This window comes from Cervus elaphus, chromosome 8 (assembly GCF_910594005.1).
Source record: "Cervus elaphus chromosome 8, mCerEla1.1, whole genome shotgun sequence".
Lineage (NCBI taxonomy): Eukaryota > Metazoa > Chordata > Mammalia > Artiodactyla > Cervidae > Cervus > Cervus elaphus.
This window is the reverse complement of record NC_057822.1, coordinates 16,867,250-16,884,748: the sequence shown is the minus strand read 5'-3', so window position 1 is coordinate 16,884,748 and position 17,499 is coordinate 16,867,250. Positions and strand designations below refer to the sequence as shown.

Genomic DNA, 17,499 nt, shown 5'->3' with positions numbered 1-17,499 from the left:
ATAATGTGAAAGGTGCCTAGGGATTATTAAAGATGTCAGAAACCTTAGGTACGACCTCAGTTATTTATATGTTAATGTACAAAGCAAGGGCTTCCCAGTTGGTTTACTGGTAAAGAATCCACCTGCCAATGCAGGAGATGCCTGTTCGATCCCTGGGTCGGGAAGATCCCCTGGAGGAAGAAATGGCACTCCAGTATTCTTGCCTGTAAAATCCCATGGACAGAGGAGCCTGGCAGGCTACAGTCCATGGGGTTGCAAAAAGTCAGACACAGTTGATCAACTGAGCACACACACATGTACAAAGCAGGATGAAATGACTTTGAGATTATAACGTGGAGTGGTAAACATGACATCTTAGCTATCACTGCAGTGGTGGGTTGGGACTCATGCTTGGGACATACTGATGGAAGGGGACACCCGTTCAGAAGCAGCAGACCTCTTAGGAGGGAGGTGCAGCCGCACCAGGTGTCAGGAAGAGATGCTCCTGTGTGGGAAGCAGGCTGGAAGCCCGAGCGCAGAACCCTGGGAGGAGGAGGGCGAGGGCAGAGGAGAGGAGCAGCAGTGGGCTGGGAGAGTTCAGCTGGACCGCCTGACCGAGAGGACGCGAGGGACATGCTCCTAGCACAGGCGGCATAGCTGAGGTGAGTGACCTGCTCACTCTACCAGAAACGTGAGTCCCAGTCTCTGACGGTCTGATTGGCCTTGCTGATAATCCCATCTCAGTTAGGATTACCTCTTTGAATGAAATTGTCACCAAGAAGAAAAATGGTGGTGATGGAATCACTGTGGGTAAAGCACCCCTGCTGGGTCCTGGCCAGAGACGGAGAGACTGAGCAGAGTCAGGCAGGTGGTCTCTGCCTGAAGAAGGGAAATTTGAGAGACTTGCTAGGATTCTCAGGGTGAGCTCTAGAGGAGAGGGCTCTAGAGCAGTGAGGATGGGCTTGGCTCCTGTGTCTCAGCTACTCCTGATAGAAGGGGGAGAGCCCGCCAAGAAGCAAGAGGAAGTAGGGCCCAGAACGAAGATGTTTCAGGAGAGGCACAGGCCTGTCAAACAGACTGAAGCTCCCTCCCCACCCTTCCTTAAGTCTGGTCAGGGCAGGGTGGTCTGACCTCCATGCCAGAGGTGCTGATAAGGGAAGGAGGTTGCTCCTCTTCGGTTTGCTGGTGGCCTCTTGGCAGAGGACACTTTTATAATGGAAAAAATAGATCCTTGGTTCATGCTCTCCTTTGAGAATGACCAGAGCTACCTTCCCAGAAAATGCACTTCACACACACAAACTTTCAAACAAATGCAGCTCATCCGTAACCCTGAACGAGGAGGAGCAGGTGCTGAGTCTTAAAGGGAAATTAAAACTACCTGCTCGAAATATGTCTACAGTTCAGAGCTTGAATGAATGGGATACTGAGACAGTAAATCGGTGGCCAGTTATTTGTTCATGATTTTTTTTTAAGAGGAATTAAGGAGACGGGGAGGGGTATCAGAAGGCCAACAAATATATTTCCCATTTTCCAGAGTAAAAGAAAGTAGACTCCCCAGAGAGGCTGGTGGAGCTTGGAGCTTGATATTATACCTGTGTAAGGTTCTAGAAAATACTACTGCTAAAGAGATGGTTTCTGAGCATTTTGGAAAGGAAACCGTGTACCTGCAGCCAGCATGGATTCACTAAGAGTAAGTTCAGTCATACTAATCTCATAGACACGTGTAGATCAGGGGGCGAGGGGCATGGCTGCCTGGAGTCGGCTCCCTGCTCTGAGACTGATTTAACCTGTCTTCCCATCTGTCAGAATGTAGGTGACAGTACGAGTATGTCCAGGTTATTGTGTCCTCAGTAGTCTATGCGCGGAGAACAGTAGCTGTTAGAATTACTCCTTTACACATTAGATGTTGACCTGTAAAACAATGAAAAACTCGGAACTGGATGGAGTTTCAGGTTAGCAATTCATAATTAATTGAACACCATATCCATAAGGTGCCAGAAAATGGATTGCCACCATCCTGGAGAGAAATTTTTAGTGGATTTGTCTTCACTTGGCACAGCCGAAGATTGTTATTAAAGACTCAGATAAAAGGTGGCAACAAATGTATGCCACAAAGGAATAGAAAGCAGATAGATCCTGAAATAAGGCTTCATAAAAATCCAGAGAGGCCAGAATATATAACAGGTTGAAGTTAAATACAGATAAACTGAGGTCTTCAACACAACATTGTAAAGCAATTATCCTCCAATTAAAAAAATTTTCAAGTATTAAAAAACCCACAAAAGCTGAGGTCTTCCACCTGAGGACCCAGCTTTGTAAATATGAGATGTGAGAATAAGGCATGATGATAGGAGGTAATACTAAATATAGTCAATACACAGTGTAATAATGACTAAAATGTAGGTGACTTCATATCATATTCAGACTACCCTGTGAAGGAGGTATTGTTATTATCTTCTTTACACATGAGGAAATGGAAACCTAGAAAAATGTTGGATGAAGTCGGACAATAAATGGGGAAGCCAGAATTTGAACCCAGGCAGTCTGACTGGAGAGCTGACCCTGAGAAAACAAAATTCTGTATAAGTCCAGTAAAATTAAACAGTATGATGATGCTGCCCCAAAGCTACCTGTGGCTACATAATGTGTGACCTAAGGAGCTGCTGCTGGTCTCGCCCCGCTATAAGCTTGTAAGGTAGCAATAGCACACGTGGTCCAGGCGCTGTACTTTAAGAGGTACATAGACAAATAGATGACTTTCGGAAGACAGTAGATGGTGAGGGGGACTCAGAACCTGTCATTCGAGGTGTGGTTAAAGGAACTGGACATACTTAGCCTGGAGAAGAGAAGACTCAGTAGGGACTTGCCACGAGAGCACTGCTTAAATTTAAAGTGGATCCTCAAGGAAGTGGATTCCACCTAGTTTTGTGACTCTTGACAGATTTCTGGGGTTAGGTTAGGTTTTAACTCTAGCACAGGAGGAACTTTCTAACTTTTGGAGCTCCAAAGGTGAACCACACAGTTGGAAGAATTGAATCTCTTGTCTTCGGACATAGACAGTCATCAAGTACAACATTGGGCCGGATGGCTTGCCGAGGCTCTGTGAAAATGAGCCCCCTGGGTTAGCAGCATTTCTTCAGGGATTCCAGGGCCATCTTTGTCACATGACCTTTGGGAGCCAAAATTCACATAACTTGTAGGAGTGTTTTTAATTCAGTCCACCCTGAAAGTTGGCTGCTCCATCTGCTGGACTTGGGAGATGACCTCTGACCTGTCTCCGGATCATGCCAGGGCTTGGCCCTATGGGAATTTAGATAGGTTGGGAAGTCAGACCTCGTGTTCTTTTGTGGCCCCTGCTGGCTGAGCCGGCCACTCTGCTGATCTGGACTACGTGCACCCTGTCATCTCTGCCAGTCGCTCACCAGATTTCGACTACATGACCCCTTCCCTTTGTTTTCTAGTCTATCCGTCTCTGTGCCCGCGCTGCCTCATCTCCATACACAGCCCACAGCCTGGTTTGAGCTTGCCAAGCTCTTGGCTCTAGTCCCGAGGGTAGGGTTTTTTCCTGTTGTTCAGGAGAGAGACGCTCTGCCCAAGTCCCCACCTCGTCTTTTCCCAGCTTAGTATCAGCCTTTTTCCTCTGTGCTGGCTCTCAAGAATTACACCTTCCCTCCTAGTGTTTTACTGTCTGCTCCAGACCCTGGCCTGGCTTTTATTAGGAAGGACTTCCCTCCCCGGATGCACTGGCGTCAGGCTCCTGCTTGAGCAGTCTCAGCAACCCCTTTCCAGTCTCTCTCCTCCCCCAAGGCCCCGGAGATGTGATCCCTAGGTTGGCAGTGGTTTCCTGAGCCTCCTGGTCTGTCTAAACCGAATGGTAACAGGTAGAATCTCTGATGAGGGGGTACTGGACGTTCCCCCTTGCTGTGTGTGGCCCAACTGTGAGCCTCTTGCTCCTACTGGAAATACAGCTCTCAAGATAAACAGTCACCTTGATCAGACCAAAAAGAAAAACGCTTGTACTGCATGTTCAGGATCTTTGCTTTTCAGAGAAATACTGTCTGCCTCCCTGTACCCGAGAATCCAACCCCAGTGGAGAGCCGTTGCCTCTGAGACGCCTTTCTATTTGGTCAGATCGTGGCTGAGCGGTGAGCACTTGGTTCCTAGCCCTGTACTGGCTCCTCCAGAAAGACTTCGCCACACAGTAGATGAGACACTCAGTCTTACATGGATCCAGACACAGCAGTCTTTAAATTTGCTTATTCGTTGTTCATTCCACAAGTCTCTTCACTGCTTGCTCATGTTGGGTGCTGTTCTTTAGGTTCTGGGGATCAGCAGTGATCTTTTTCATTTGTTTGTTTTCAGGAGTTTTTTTTTTTTTTTTTTTGGCCATGCTGCGAGGCTTGCAAGATCTTACCTCCTTGACCAGGGATCAAACCAGGGCCCCCTGCAGTGGAAACATGAAGTCCTAACCACTTGACCACCAGGGAACTCTGGTTTAGCAGTGATCTGCCCAGACAAGCCCCTGCCCTTGAGGTCCTAACTCAGGGGAGAGCTGTCATAGACCACATGTTACAGACATAGCACTTTACATTGAGAGTAGCATGTTAGAGGCAGGACACTATTTAACAAGCATTTTTGATATATTGCCTTAAAGTTCTCATGTTCCTCTCTCCTTCACGTATGACTCTATGGGACAATATATTAAGATAATATAAATTCTTCTAGCCCCACCTTCTCCTCCTTCCCCATATTTCTTCCCAGATTCTTGAAGTTACTCACTCCAGGTTTTCTCTTTTTCCTGGTTAATCCCAAAGGGACACTTGGGGAAAATTGGGTAGGTTTTCATATGCCTACCATAGGCATAGGGTACATACCCTATCCAGCAGTTTGAACACCTGTAAATCTTTGGGGTGGGGTTAGAAGCCTAAAAACGTTCTTCAAAGATTGATTAATATGGTGTGTTCCCAAACATGTTTCTGAATTCTGTTGGTTCATTCATTTATTTATTAAATATTAAGCTCTTACTATGTGCTGGTTACTGCATAGGTGCTGGGAATTCAGAGATCAGTAGAAATAGACATGACCTTGTGTTTATAGAATTTATAGCCTACCCTGGGAGAAGTGTTAAGAACATAATCCCACAGATGTCAGGTCATAACTGTGACCATGCTTTAGTGCTGGTGACCAGCCAGGAAGGGTTCCCCAGGGAGGCGGTGTGTGTGTCAAGGTCTGAAGATAGGAAGTAACTTGGCCAGGGGCAAGCCTGTGCAGAGAAGGACTTTCAGTGCAGGAAGCTAGCGAGCAGACATCAGGAAAACTCCCTCCAAAACCCTCTGAAACCTGAGGGGTTCGTTTCCATGAGGGAACCAAAGCTGCAGCCCTTTCCTCCTTTGTTGACCATGGAACATTCCTTAGGTCATTTCTCAGGACATACTTCAGGAAACAGTAGTCATTGTAACCTAAACAGCAGAGAAAACAAGTGAAGGAAAGTTGGTTCAGAGAAAGGGGATTATTGACACTGACCTCTCAGGTCAGCAGCTCTAAAGGAATTGTGCTCCTGAGTTCACTGAAGACGAACGGTCTGTTCTGCCGTCTCGTTTCCATTCTCTTCCCACCTGGTGCGTCCACGGCTAGTTCATTGCTGACTTCTAGGTCCTTGAAAGTAGGGACCACCTCTTTTTGTCTTTGTAGCCCCAGCACCTAGAACTTTATCTGGCACATAGGAGATGTTTTCTGAATGAATGACCCTTGAGTGATTTCCAGGGACATTTCATGGGGTCAGGTATAAGCTCTATTTCACAGAGATGCAGAATTGGACTCTACTATTCATAACTTTTGGTTTTATATGTTTGCAGCATGAGTCTGCTTACTTTGGAGCTAATGATTTTATGATGGGGCTTTTAAAAGAGATCCTACCTCTGAAAAAAGATAGCATTCAAGATGAAATTGAATGTTGAGGAAAAAACGAAACTGCCAGTACTTTTTCTAATAAAAGACATTTCTTCTTTCTCTACCAGGAGCAGTATGCTGTTGGGCTTTTTATCACAACCATTTACTTTTATTTCATTTCAGTTCTTGATTCCCTTTCTTTGAGTTTTTATGTCCATTGCCTTATAAATTTGCTTTTTAATTTTTCCATCTAAGAGCTGTTAGACCTGTGACAATCATAATCATTACTCTAACAATTTCAAATTATTGATGATTTTATTTATTTTATTTATTTATAGAATCAACATTTTCAATACAATTCATGCTCAAATATTTTTAAGTGTAGTTATTTTTGACAACAGTTTTTATCAGGTCAAATGACATGGAATTTTAAGATTCTCTTTTCTAAAAGAACTTGAATGCCAAACAACTGTAAAAAGTATGTTTTCTTTTTCTAGGATTTACTTACAAGACATAAATTGCTCAGTGCGGAATTTTTGGAACAACATTATGATAGAGTAAGTATGTGAAACTGTATTTTAAAATAGCACACTGTAAGTTTTGTTACCAGAAATGAAAGCTTTTAATTAGATTTTGTACCAGAAGATTTATTTTGGAAATATGTTTTTAATTGGTGCTGTAATCACTTCTCTATGAAAACCGAGGTAGTGACTGTCACTTGGTCAGAAGCAGAATTTGCTTTCTGATGACAAACTGCCCTTTGCATCTTTTCTTGCTTTAGAAGAAGAAAATAAAGCACTTTGCTGCTGAATGATAATACACAGTTAAGATAAAGAGAAAATTACTACGTGGCTTCTTTCCTTCCCCATACTTCCCATCCATTGCTCGCATCCCAGCTGCTTACAGAGACAGGGACTCCGCGGCAGCGGGTGAGCAGAGCCCCAGCCTAGAGGACACAGCAGGCGGACGAGCAGTGTCCCCGCTCCGCTGCTGGCTCCTGTGGCCGAGGCCGAGGCCCTCAACTCTGGAGGCTCAGGAGTCAGTCCTGATTCGTAAAGTAGGACGTTGGTTAGTTCAGCCATAAGGCCCGCTCCAGCTGGAGTTGATGTTCGACTTCCTGGTGATAGAACCCACAGAGGTTTGTGAGCAGGTCTGGGCGCTCTGATGACCTGGTTGCCCTTGATCATTATGACAACATGGTCACTCCTTCTCTCCCACCTGTGTCATCTCTGCTCCCCACGATGCCCACGAGCACTTCCTTGTGCCGCACTGGTTTAATTTCAGTGCTGTCCAAAACTGTATAGGTGCTCCTGGAGAAGTTACCATGATTACAATCCATTTAAAATTTCTCTCTCTCCTCTAAAATTTGGCTTAGTTTTTCATTCTTCCACTACTTATTTGAATTTTTAAAATCTTAAGTTTTGTTAATACTTCATTATTCACTATTCAACTAGCTTTTCTTTTCAGGGGGGTGGGAGGGCAGTTTGGCTCCGTCTCAGCTAGTGGGATCCTAGTTCCCCAACCAGGGATTGAATCTGTGCCTTCGATGTGAAAAGTGTGGAGTCCTGGCCACTGGACCACCAGGAAATTCCCTGTGCTGTGCAGCTAAGTTAGGAGATTCTTGGAGGCAGAGCTTATGCTTTCTAGTTCTTCCATGTTCCTTTTCCCGTCTTACCATCCCGCTAGGAGTAACATCATAACATAGTGCAGAGTCCACAGTAATTCCCTCAGAAATAGCCTCATCGATGGCTTAAGCGTCAGTGGTCATTTATTTTTTCCCGTGTACACTGGGACGTAGGGGTGTTTTTTCCATGTGTTTGCTAGTTTTAGTCGGAAGCATAGTCATTTTGTCAGCACCTTTTGCAGTAGTTAGAAGCGTGGGCTTCAGCACCACACTGTGTGGAGTTTAGCTTCTAGTCCCAGCTTCACCGTGTGCTTCCCTGGCCCTCTGTACCTGTAGGATCCTCAGCTGTACGAGACGGCTCATAACAGCACCTTCTTATTACTGCTAGGTTGCTGTGAGGATTAGGTAAGAATGTGTCAGGTTGCAAGGCACGGTGCCTGGAACACAGTAAGCATTTAATAAGCATTAACAAGTTGTTTTTATTAAAACATGATCGCAAAGGTTTTTATAATTAAGCATACAAGTGTCTTAATTTAAAGCCTGCCAACGATATTTCCAAGAAATTTACTATAGGCAATGATGTCACTTTAATTTTGCAATAAAATATTTTCCTATGTGTTACTAATGGGTGACATTGGTTATCAGGATTTTAGAAAGCATATGTGCAGCAGCTAACTGAAATATATATGTAAATATATGTATGTATGTAGGTATAGAGTGCAGTCAGATCTGAGAGAAGGAAAGGGGAGATACGAGCAGTTTAAATTAGGCCAAATGTGGAGTTATCACACAAAAACACATGCTCTAAAGTCTGTGCACTTTGGTTCTGAGCTTTCTAATAATCAAAACATAGAGGGAAATAAAACCATTAAAAGATCACAGTGTCTGTGAAGCTTGTTCAAAAGAAACAGCCTTTTCTAGCACTGGGATGTGAAGCACATTTCTCCCATTGGCGGTCTTAGGAGTTGAGTTGCAGCGTCATGGAGTTGATGCCATCCCCGAGGGTGACTCTGCAGTGAAGAAGAGGCTGAACTGAAGTGCGGTTCACGGAGAGCAAATCTCTGAGGAGCCCAGACCATGCCAGTCCTTTGTCTATCCTAGTCCTTTACTGCTGTCCCAGGGCTGAGATTTAACCAAACAGTTCTCCTTGAGAATAATCTCCTACAACCAAGCTTACCCTAAAAATTATGCGGCAGAAAATCTTAACTTGCATGTTCTGTCAAGAACTTGAGGTGTTCCTGTGTTACTGATCAAAGGCAGATCCGACTGTTTCGATCATGGCTTGATGATCGTTAGAGGAGAAGGTAGGGGTAACAGCCACCTCTGGAGAGAGAAGTCTAACTCCCTTGCATACTACATAGAGGGCGATCCCACCTCTGCCCAGAGATAAAAGAATGGTTGCAGGGACGGTTCTGGGTTAGCGCTAAAACCTCTTCTGTAAGGGGCCAGCCAGAGAGCAAATATTTGAGGCTTCATGGCTGCACAGTCTTGGTCAACTTTCCTGTCAGTTCTACTGCAGAGGCAGCCATAAACAGTTCATAAACGAATTTATTTACAATACACAAATGAACATGGCTGTATTCCAGTAAAACTTGTATAAAAACAGACAGTGGGTTGGATATAGCCCATGAGCTAGAGTTTGCCAACCCCAGCTCTAAACCTCAGATGAATGACTGATGAGGACCCATCATAAGGCAAAGGCAGAAGTAGCCTGAGTGTGGACAGAATACACAGCAGGCATCCTCAACAACCCACCACAGCCAGGGACAAGTCTCAGTAATGTACTGACACCCAGCAGCCTCACACTAGTAATGCAACATTTTGCAACTTTAGAAGCCTGTCCATAGTTCAGACAAACAAAAAGCTAACTGGCCCACTCATCTAGCTTTTAAGAAGGGAGGCCCTGCCCCCTGTGTGTCCCCCACCTCCTTACTGTCCTCTGCTTCTGCTCCTTACCCTTCCAGGGACATGGTTCTTGTCAGCGAGCCCCAGTTTGTAAATCTAGTGGACCCTCGTCAGCTCTTCAGTCTGTATCATTTTGCATTTTCCAGGTCTTCAGTCTTGTTGTGTTCTTCTGTTTTTATCCCCAGAGTATCTCTTCTGCACAAAAATCTCTTTCATTATTCAAGTTGAGCTCAAGTCCTACTGTTTGTGGGACACGTACCTAACAGTGCTGAATTTCTCTCTCTTCTATTCTTAATTATTTTCTTGCTTTGAAAGAACAGATAACTTTTCTCTTTGTGGTTGTGCTTTGGACTAGTTGAATTGTAAGAAATATATATATATATATATACGAATTTTCTAATTCAACACCAGGAAGTGAGAACAGTGGGGTAGGGAGGTGGGGAAGGGAGCAAGTTGTGTGTATCTGAAGTTTGGGTGACAGAAGAGATACAAGCTCTGTACACACTTCTCTGGAGCTTGGAGAGGGCCAGCCCAGGAGCCTTTTTCATAGCAGTAACCAGCGGATATCACTCGAGGGTGAGTGTGAAACGGACGGGAGGAGCAGGGCTTGGGCAGAGATTGGCCTCTGGGCTGTTAGAAGTGTGTGCTCAAGCTTTTCAGTGTTATCTACTGCTCTTAAAAAAACCTCTGATGTGTGTTTTCTTGTCTTTTAGTTCTTCAGTGAATATGAGAAGTTACTTCATTCAGAAAACTATGTGACAAAAAGACAGTCACTCAAGGTATGACACACCATCTGAGTCGTTCATTTCTCTCCACCCCTTGTTTGAAACATGTATGGGTCCCAGAGCTTTACAGGAAACAGGCACGTGTCCCTGGCCGAGATTTTTGTGGAAAGGAGCAGGGCTCAGCAGTGGGTCACCTGGGGCACCCGCTCCAGCTCACCTCCTTGTATGTTAGAGATACCAAAATAGAATATGCAGAATTTTGAAGAGAATCTGATCTCCAAGTGATGAAGTTCTTTAGGTTTTGGAGCCTTATTTTTCAAACTTAGAATTGTTAGCACCGAGGTGAAGGCACCGCAGGTGTGGTGCTCCCAGGATTCTGCCCAGAGGGCCCCAGGCTTGCTGTGTGAGGGGAGGGGCGGCTGCCAGCGGTGACATGGGGAACCAGGCGGCTTTGGCTGCTTTGTGTCAAAATAGGATGTGGACAGTTCCATTTGAAACTTAAATAAAGACTTAAAACTCTAGAACAGGGGTTGGCAAGCCCATGAGCCACATCCAGCCCACTGCCTATTTTTGTAAATAAAATTCTGTTGGAACACAGATGTACTTGTTCATTTATGTATTGTCTGTGGCTGTTTTGGCTACAATAGCAGATTTGAGTGGTTGCCTCAGACACTTTATGGGTAGCAAAGACGTTAGTATTTCCTGTCTTGCTCTTTACAGATCGTTTGTTAACCCTTTCTCTAGAAAATTCTTACTGCAGTTAATAAAATGTATACCCATGTATACCCTTCCTTCTGTCAGGAAGTGGTCCTGACAGGAGTTACAGATGGAATCACAAAGGATTTGTGGGTGGAAATTTGCAATTCCATTTGTGTTTTTTGCCAGGTCCACTTCAAATTCTACTCTGCCCAGAGTGCTTCCCCTCAGAGATATCTGAATTTATTTTAATCAAGACACTCCATTCCGCCTGCTGCTGCTCCCATGGGGATATCACTTTTCTCCACCTTGTCTTTCTGTGGAAATTGACTAAAGAACATTAGGGACATTCCCAAAAGATGCCTTTCCCCTGACTAGCTAGTTCCCTCGTTTTCCTTAAGGCCATAAGAAATATGTCACCACTACAGCACTCCGTCAGGTGGAGCCTGACCTCCCAGGCATCCTTTGGTCCAGTGTCAGGGTCCTTAGCCTGGTCTCCGTTTGCAGGCGTGCTGGCTGGGCAGTCGCCGGGGGTTGTGAGAGCCGATAGGGACAATCCTTCATGTTCGGTGGACGTAGTACACCTGGCAGCTCTTTAAGGCATCGTTCCTCCCTGCGCGTCAGTGTAACCTAGTGCAGGCTGCCCTGAGAGCCTCGCGGAGAGGCCACCCTCTGCCAGGAACCTCCATATCCAAGGGCCTCTTCCCCCGTTGGACGCACTCAGTATTTTCTGAGGCCAAGGAGGCTAGAGGGGTTTGTCTTGGATACTAGCTTCCAGGACTGATATCTCCTGGGTAGCGGGGCGGGGCGGAGGGGGGTGGTTCTTAATTGGCAGATCAGAAGACTTGGACCAAATGCAGAATTCTTTGCTGCTTAGATAGGAGAAAGACTTTCAAGACCTTCTAACACTTCAGAATTACCAACATGAAAGGAAGATGATGACTGCCACTTGTGAGACCTTAGTAATGGATATGAAGCCAGTCTTTCATGCCTGCAGTTTCTCCTGAACACATGGAGAAATTTTGAGGACCAGTGGTACTCTAAACATGTATTTTAATTTGTACTCCCTTTTTTGCAGCCACATTGGCATTTATTTATCCCTGTATTTATTTAAATTTGAATTCCCTGTACCAGATTTCAGGGGGGTTTTTTGGCCATGCTGTGTGGCTTATGGAATCTTAGTACCACAACCAACAATTGAACCCTGGCCCTCAGCAGTGAGAGTGCAGAGTCCTAACCACTGGACTGCCAGGGTTTTATTTTTAATAAAACTGGCCTGACATTTTTAAATTTTTACATCCAAAGAAATTTTTTAAATTACTGGTTACCCTCCCCTAGATAATCAAGCTGAAATGAGCCATTTTCAGTATCTCTGGTTTGTGTGACAGAAAATGAACACTGGGTAAATCTGTACACACTTCATGCTAACTTCTGAGCCTCTGAAAGAGTAAATACTGGGCTTCTTATTTTGAAAGTTGTAGATGTTGTGATTCGGATCGGTGTGAAACCTGTCTGAGCTTTTGAATTCTTCTTCTAAATTCTTTATAAATCCTACACAGATTTGTTGTCCTGCACATCAGGTTATTTTTGATTTCCTGTGATATGTTATTTATCTAGAGATCAGTTATCTGGAAACGTCAGGTATGTAGACATAGTCAGGAACCCGAAAAGGAATTAACAAAAGCAAGTAAACCATGGCAAAGTAGCTCTATCCATGTGTTTTTCTTCCCTTGGACCTCATTCCATGTCTCTTATTAGACTCAGGTCCACTGTGCTTTGCATGTATTCATGCTGTTATTTCGCACTGCACTGTCATAAGATACAGATAGCATCATCCACTCCCTTGTACAGATGATGAAACTGAAGCACACAGAAGTTAAATAATGCGCTCAAGGAGATAGAGCTCACAAGGAGCAACATGGCAGGATCTGAACCCAGGCCGGCTGGTGCCGGGAGCCGGGCTGGGCGCCACTCTGGGGTGCCTCTGGGCCCCTGTCCCCCATGCGGTCATACCATCTGCACACTAGTCCTTGACTGGAAGTTGGCACAGTGACAACATGAAGAGGTGACCGCTAGTTTCAGAAAAAGAAATCTAGAATAAGCAGGTTTGATTTTAAAATTAAGAGCTGATGTGGTATAATCAACTCCATAGAACTCTGTAAGCACAGACTTAACTGCAGCGACAGATTTTTTTCTTTTTTAGCTTAATTAACGTCATTAGTGATATTGTGGTGTCACTAAGAGAAGTTTAGAGTATCTTCAGGATACCTTGCTTAAGAAGGACCAGAAAAGTACTTGTTTTTATAAAGTTTTCTGAATCAGATAAGATAAAATGATGTTTGGCGTGTATAGGGGTAACTATATGGAAAGCTATCTACATGAAACCCTTTGTCCCATAAAGTTCAGATACATAAAAAATAGTAAAATTATTTTTAAATTGAGCTAACGTTTATAGTTATCCAGTAACTTATCTTCTGACCGCTATCTTTGGTAGTTTCTTTTTACTGAGGTAACACAAATGCATATTTAAAGAATAGTTTCTGATAAGTCTCAGATTCTGAGCCAGATGTGACTTGAATGTGGTCATCTTCAGGGAGCAGTGTCAGACCCACCATAGCTTTAAACCCCAGAAGGAAAAGGAGGTGTCCAAGTAGCAAACAGGAAGTGCTCATTAGCTTTCAGGTCATAATTCAATTCATCCATCTTTTGAGTGCCTATTAATATTCCATGCTTAATAATATGATTATTTAATGAACTGTTTTTAAAACTGGTTTTACTTCAAATTTTAAATGATAATGGTGGAATAATGGGATAAATTGTTTATCTTCTCAGCTTCTCGGTGAACTGCTACTAGACAGACACAACTTCACGATTATGACAAAATACATCAGTAAACCTGAGAACCTCAAATTAATGATGAACCTTCTACGAGACAAAAGCCGTAACATCCAGTTTGAGGCCTTCCACGTTTTTAAGGTAGAATACTAAAACCATAAACACTCGTTCATCCCATTTTATTTGCAAGTTACTTATTTTATTAGCTTCATTTTGGTAATCTGAGTGACACAGTTCCGTTCAGTCCATTTTCACAGTTGTGTGGTACAACATTTAAACAAAAATGGACCCAGAAACAGGGCATTTGTATTTGGGAATAAGAAAAGTTGATTTGTAGAGGAGTGTCACTTATCTTTGGCATCAGTTCAGTTCAGTTACTCAGTTGTGTCTGACTCTTTGCAACCCCATGGACTGCAGCACGCCAGGCCTCCCTGTCCATCACCAACTCCCGGAGCTTACTCAAACTCATGTCCATCGAGTCAGTGATGCCATCCAGCCATCTCGTCCTTTGTCGTCCCCTTCTCCTCCCGCCTTCAGTCTTTGCCAGCATCAGGGTCTTGTCCAGTGAGTCAGTTCTCCGAGTCAGGTGGTCTTTGGCATGGAAGATTACTAATCCCAAAGTAAAGGGTAATGCATTTCTTAATGCTTTCCATGGAGATTTTTGTTCTTAAAATGCATTCTGACCTCCTGTGCCCAGAACTAACTTCTGCCCATTTTATTCTAAAATCAAAGTCTGTATTTAATACCAACTACAGAGTGTCAGGCTTGCCTGGTAGCTCAGACAGTAAAGTGTCTGCCTGCAATGCGGGAGACCCGGGTTCGATCCCTGGGTTGGGAAGATCCCCTGGAGAAGGAAATGGCAACCCACTCTAGTACTCTTGCCTAGAAAATTCCATGGACAGAGGAGCCTTGTAAGCTACAGTCCATGGGGGTCACAAAGAGTCGGACACGACTGAGTGACTTCACTTCAGAGTTTCAGAGCATGAGTAAACATGTCAGTCCTTTTTGTGCTTAAACATGCACTTCTTCCCTCCTTTTTTAATTGTAAAAATAAGGTCTTCCAAAGCTGACACCCCTAAGTGAGCAGTCCTGACCTCAGCCCGTGCCCCAGGGGAGCTGTGGGCGTGGCCGCATGTGCGCTGTCTGCAGTCTCCGTGGCGCCCTGTCCTATAGCTGACGTTGATTCTTCCTGTGCAGGTGTTCGTAGCCAACCCCAACAAGACGCAGCCCATCCTCGACATCCTCCTCAAGAACCAGGCCAAGCTCATAGAGTTCCTCAGCAAGTTCCAGAATGACAGGACCGAGGATGAGCAGTTCAATGATGAGAAGACGTATTTAGTCAAACAGATCAGGGATTTGAAGAGACCAGCTCAGCAAGAAGCCTGATTTCCAATAAACATCGAAAAAATTAAATCCAAGTTCAGCGTCTGCTGTTAGCTATTCAGCATCAGGCACTGTTATCGATTCATGAGGAACATTACTGCTAATCTGCTGTTAAGTGAACGGTTTTCATTTTACCTTTTTTGATTTTTTGTTTGTTTGTTTTTTTAGTCCAAGTTGGAGAACGTAGCTGCTGCTTTCTTGCACACTAGAGCACACGTGGACTTTTTCTTGATCTTTGTGTCATTTCAGAACTTAAAGACTTCGTTTGCTGTAGAAGTTCTGAACTTGGCTAGGTTCCTGAAGGCAAATGCATAGATGATAGTGTGTGTTAGGGGAAGAGGGCATTGATCTGATCAGAGTAAACCTGCCTGTTTGCGTTTATCTTTGTTAAAGATCTGAGCGCGGATTCTGGGTAAGATTGTATGCCTTCACTCTTGGAAGATCGTGCAGAGCTTTATTTGAAATCCTAGGGGAACTGTATCCAAGATGGGAGCTCCTTGAGTGGATAAAGTTGACACACGAATAAATTGATACTGAAACTTAGCAACTTCTCAAAAGTGTGAAGCTTCATAAGGTCATAAGGAAAATGTATATATGCTTTTCACAGCTTTCTAGAATTTTTTGACATTTGATTTTCTTGAGACTTGTAAACCTGGATACGTTGAAGGGTATTTGTTAATTTTACTTTTTGAAGGTATTTTAAAACAGTAGAGCTAGCAACGACACCTCGCATTTCATTTCAACAGTGCTTACAGGTTTCTTTTGTATATAATTCTTAGAATGCTCATTTCTTTTAAATGATTTAATTTGTACAGCAGAGGAATGTTATTGTATTAGTATGTAACTATTACCTAATATTGAGTTTTTGCAAAAAATGAATGCTCATATGTAATTGAAATACTTCAGATCACCTGAAAATGCTGATTTAACATTTAAGTATCACAGCATTAAAAGAAAACGAAGTAAACCAGTCCTTTGTATTCAGTTATCTAATGGGGTGCCATCAATAGACTACAATACAGACCTGGAACTCAGCTACACCTTTTCCTGCATAATATTGGCCTTATTCATTTAAAATGAGTCAAGAGTTCTCCAGATCTATGAATGATACCAATTATGCTAAATTAACGCTGATTCTTTGTGTGTGGGGAGACCTCGTTAGAGCACCTTTTCTTTCTTAGAGTAAGTAATCCAGTACAATAGTTGTGAAACTGAATAATTAAAACTTTGGCTTCTCTTAGGAAAAGAAGAGTTCCTAGTCATAGGTGTCCTACGGGGAAATTTATTTTTTTTAACGTCCTGTTCTTTAATGCTGCAAATTATCAGTATTTATAAAGTAACTGATTTTGCACCACTTTTTTGTTACTGTGACCACGGCAGAACAACGTCTCCTAGAATATATCTATGTAAAGTTATTAGAATGGTATCTGTTCATCTTAGTGACATGAAGATCACAACTAACAACTTACAAATCAGAGTTTGCCGGTTCGAATTCAGCATGGCTGTAGCTGATTAAGAAATTTATATAATTATTCTTTGCTAGCCTCTCTTACTAATTGAATTACTTATCAGCCAGTAAAATGAGACTCCCAGTTGATGTTTCAACAGGCTTTAAAATCTCCTTCCAGGAGCACCATTTAGGAAAAGAGCCCCAGAAAATACAAATGTATTTTATTCTGTTTATTTGAAATAGTGGTCTTACATTTATAATTGGTTTTCCTGAGCCTGTCTTTACCAAAATCTGTGTAAAATATTCCATGTTTTTTCTGTTGGAACTACAGAAAGCAATGCAAACTCCTTGAAATGAAACTATCCAAGACGTTTAGGAAGGCAGAGTTGGCTGTGATGCATCGTTCTGATTCGCGTGGTCCAGTGCTGGGTGTCTGGATTCAGGGTGCAAGCATTCATTACACCACATGGAAGAAAGGTTTCCTTGCCAAGCTGGTTCTTAGAACTCGAAACAGCAGCTTCCACTTTGGTGATGCTGTTGCAGCACTAGAGCCTTTGTGTGGAAGACAGTGAGGGGTGCAGTGTGTCAAAGAAAACACGGATGTGTTACTCTCGCATTAGAATCTGGGGATAGTTAAGACTTTTGGTTTTTTGTTGTTTTTAAACAAAAATGTGAAAACACTCAAAGTTTAAAAATTGCAGTTGAAATTCTGATCATTTAATATATTCATGTTACCAAAACTATTATACTGGAAGTGGTTTCTTTTTGTGTTATAAAGGTTTAATTTTACATAAGTCAGTTACTCAATGTGATTTTTAACCCTTAAAAAAAAAAAAAAGGTGGAGATGTATACAATTGTTAACAATGCCTTGGAAGCATTTCCTTTCTCTTGAGGAAAAGTAAATTTCTTATCAGAATATCTGGCTGGCCCTGTAATTTAAATTAAAATAAAATTTTGGAGAAACAACATTGTCAGTTGTTTACATGATATCTTTAGATAATTGCGTTTGTGT

The 17,499-nt window shown here is 43.1% G+C and overlaps 1 protein-coding gene across 2 annotated transcripts in view; it reads left to right on the top strand.

Annotated features, from left to right (window-relative positions):
* Positions 1-17,453, top strand: part of CAB39 (calcium binding protein 39) — a 92,646-nt gene extending 75,193 nt beyond the window's left edge. For both annotated transcript variants that reach the window (XM_043909722.1, XM_043909723.1), the window contains exons 6-9: positions 6,366-6,425; positions 10,111-10,176; positions 13,651-13,794; positions 14,851-17,453. In XM_043909722.1, the coding sequence (XP_043765657.1) occupies positions 6,366-6,425; positions 10,111-10,176; positions 13,651-13,794; positions 14,851-15,039 (459 nt within the window). In that variant the 3' untranslated portion in view covers positions 15,040-17,453. The remainder of the gene's footprint in view (positions 1-6,365; positions 6,426-10,110; positions 10,177-13,650; positions 13,795-14,850) is intronic.
* Positions 17,454-17,499: the final 46 nt, after the last annotated feature.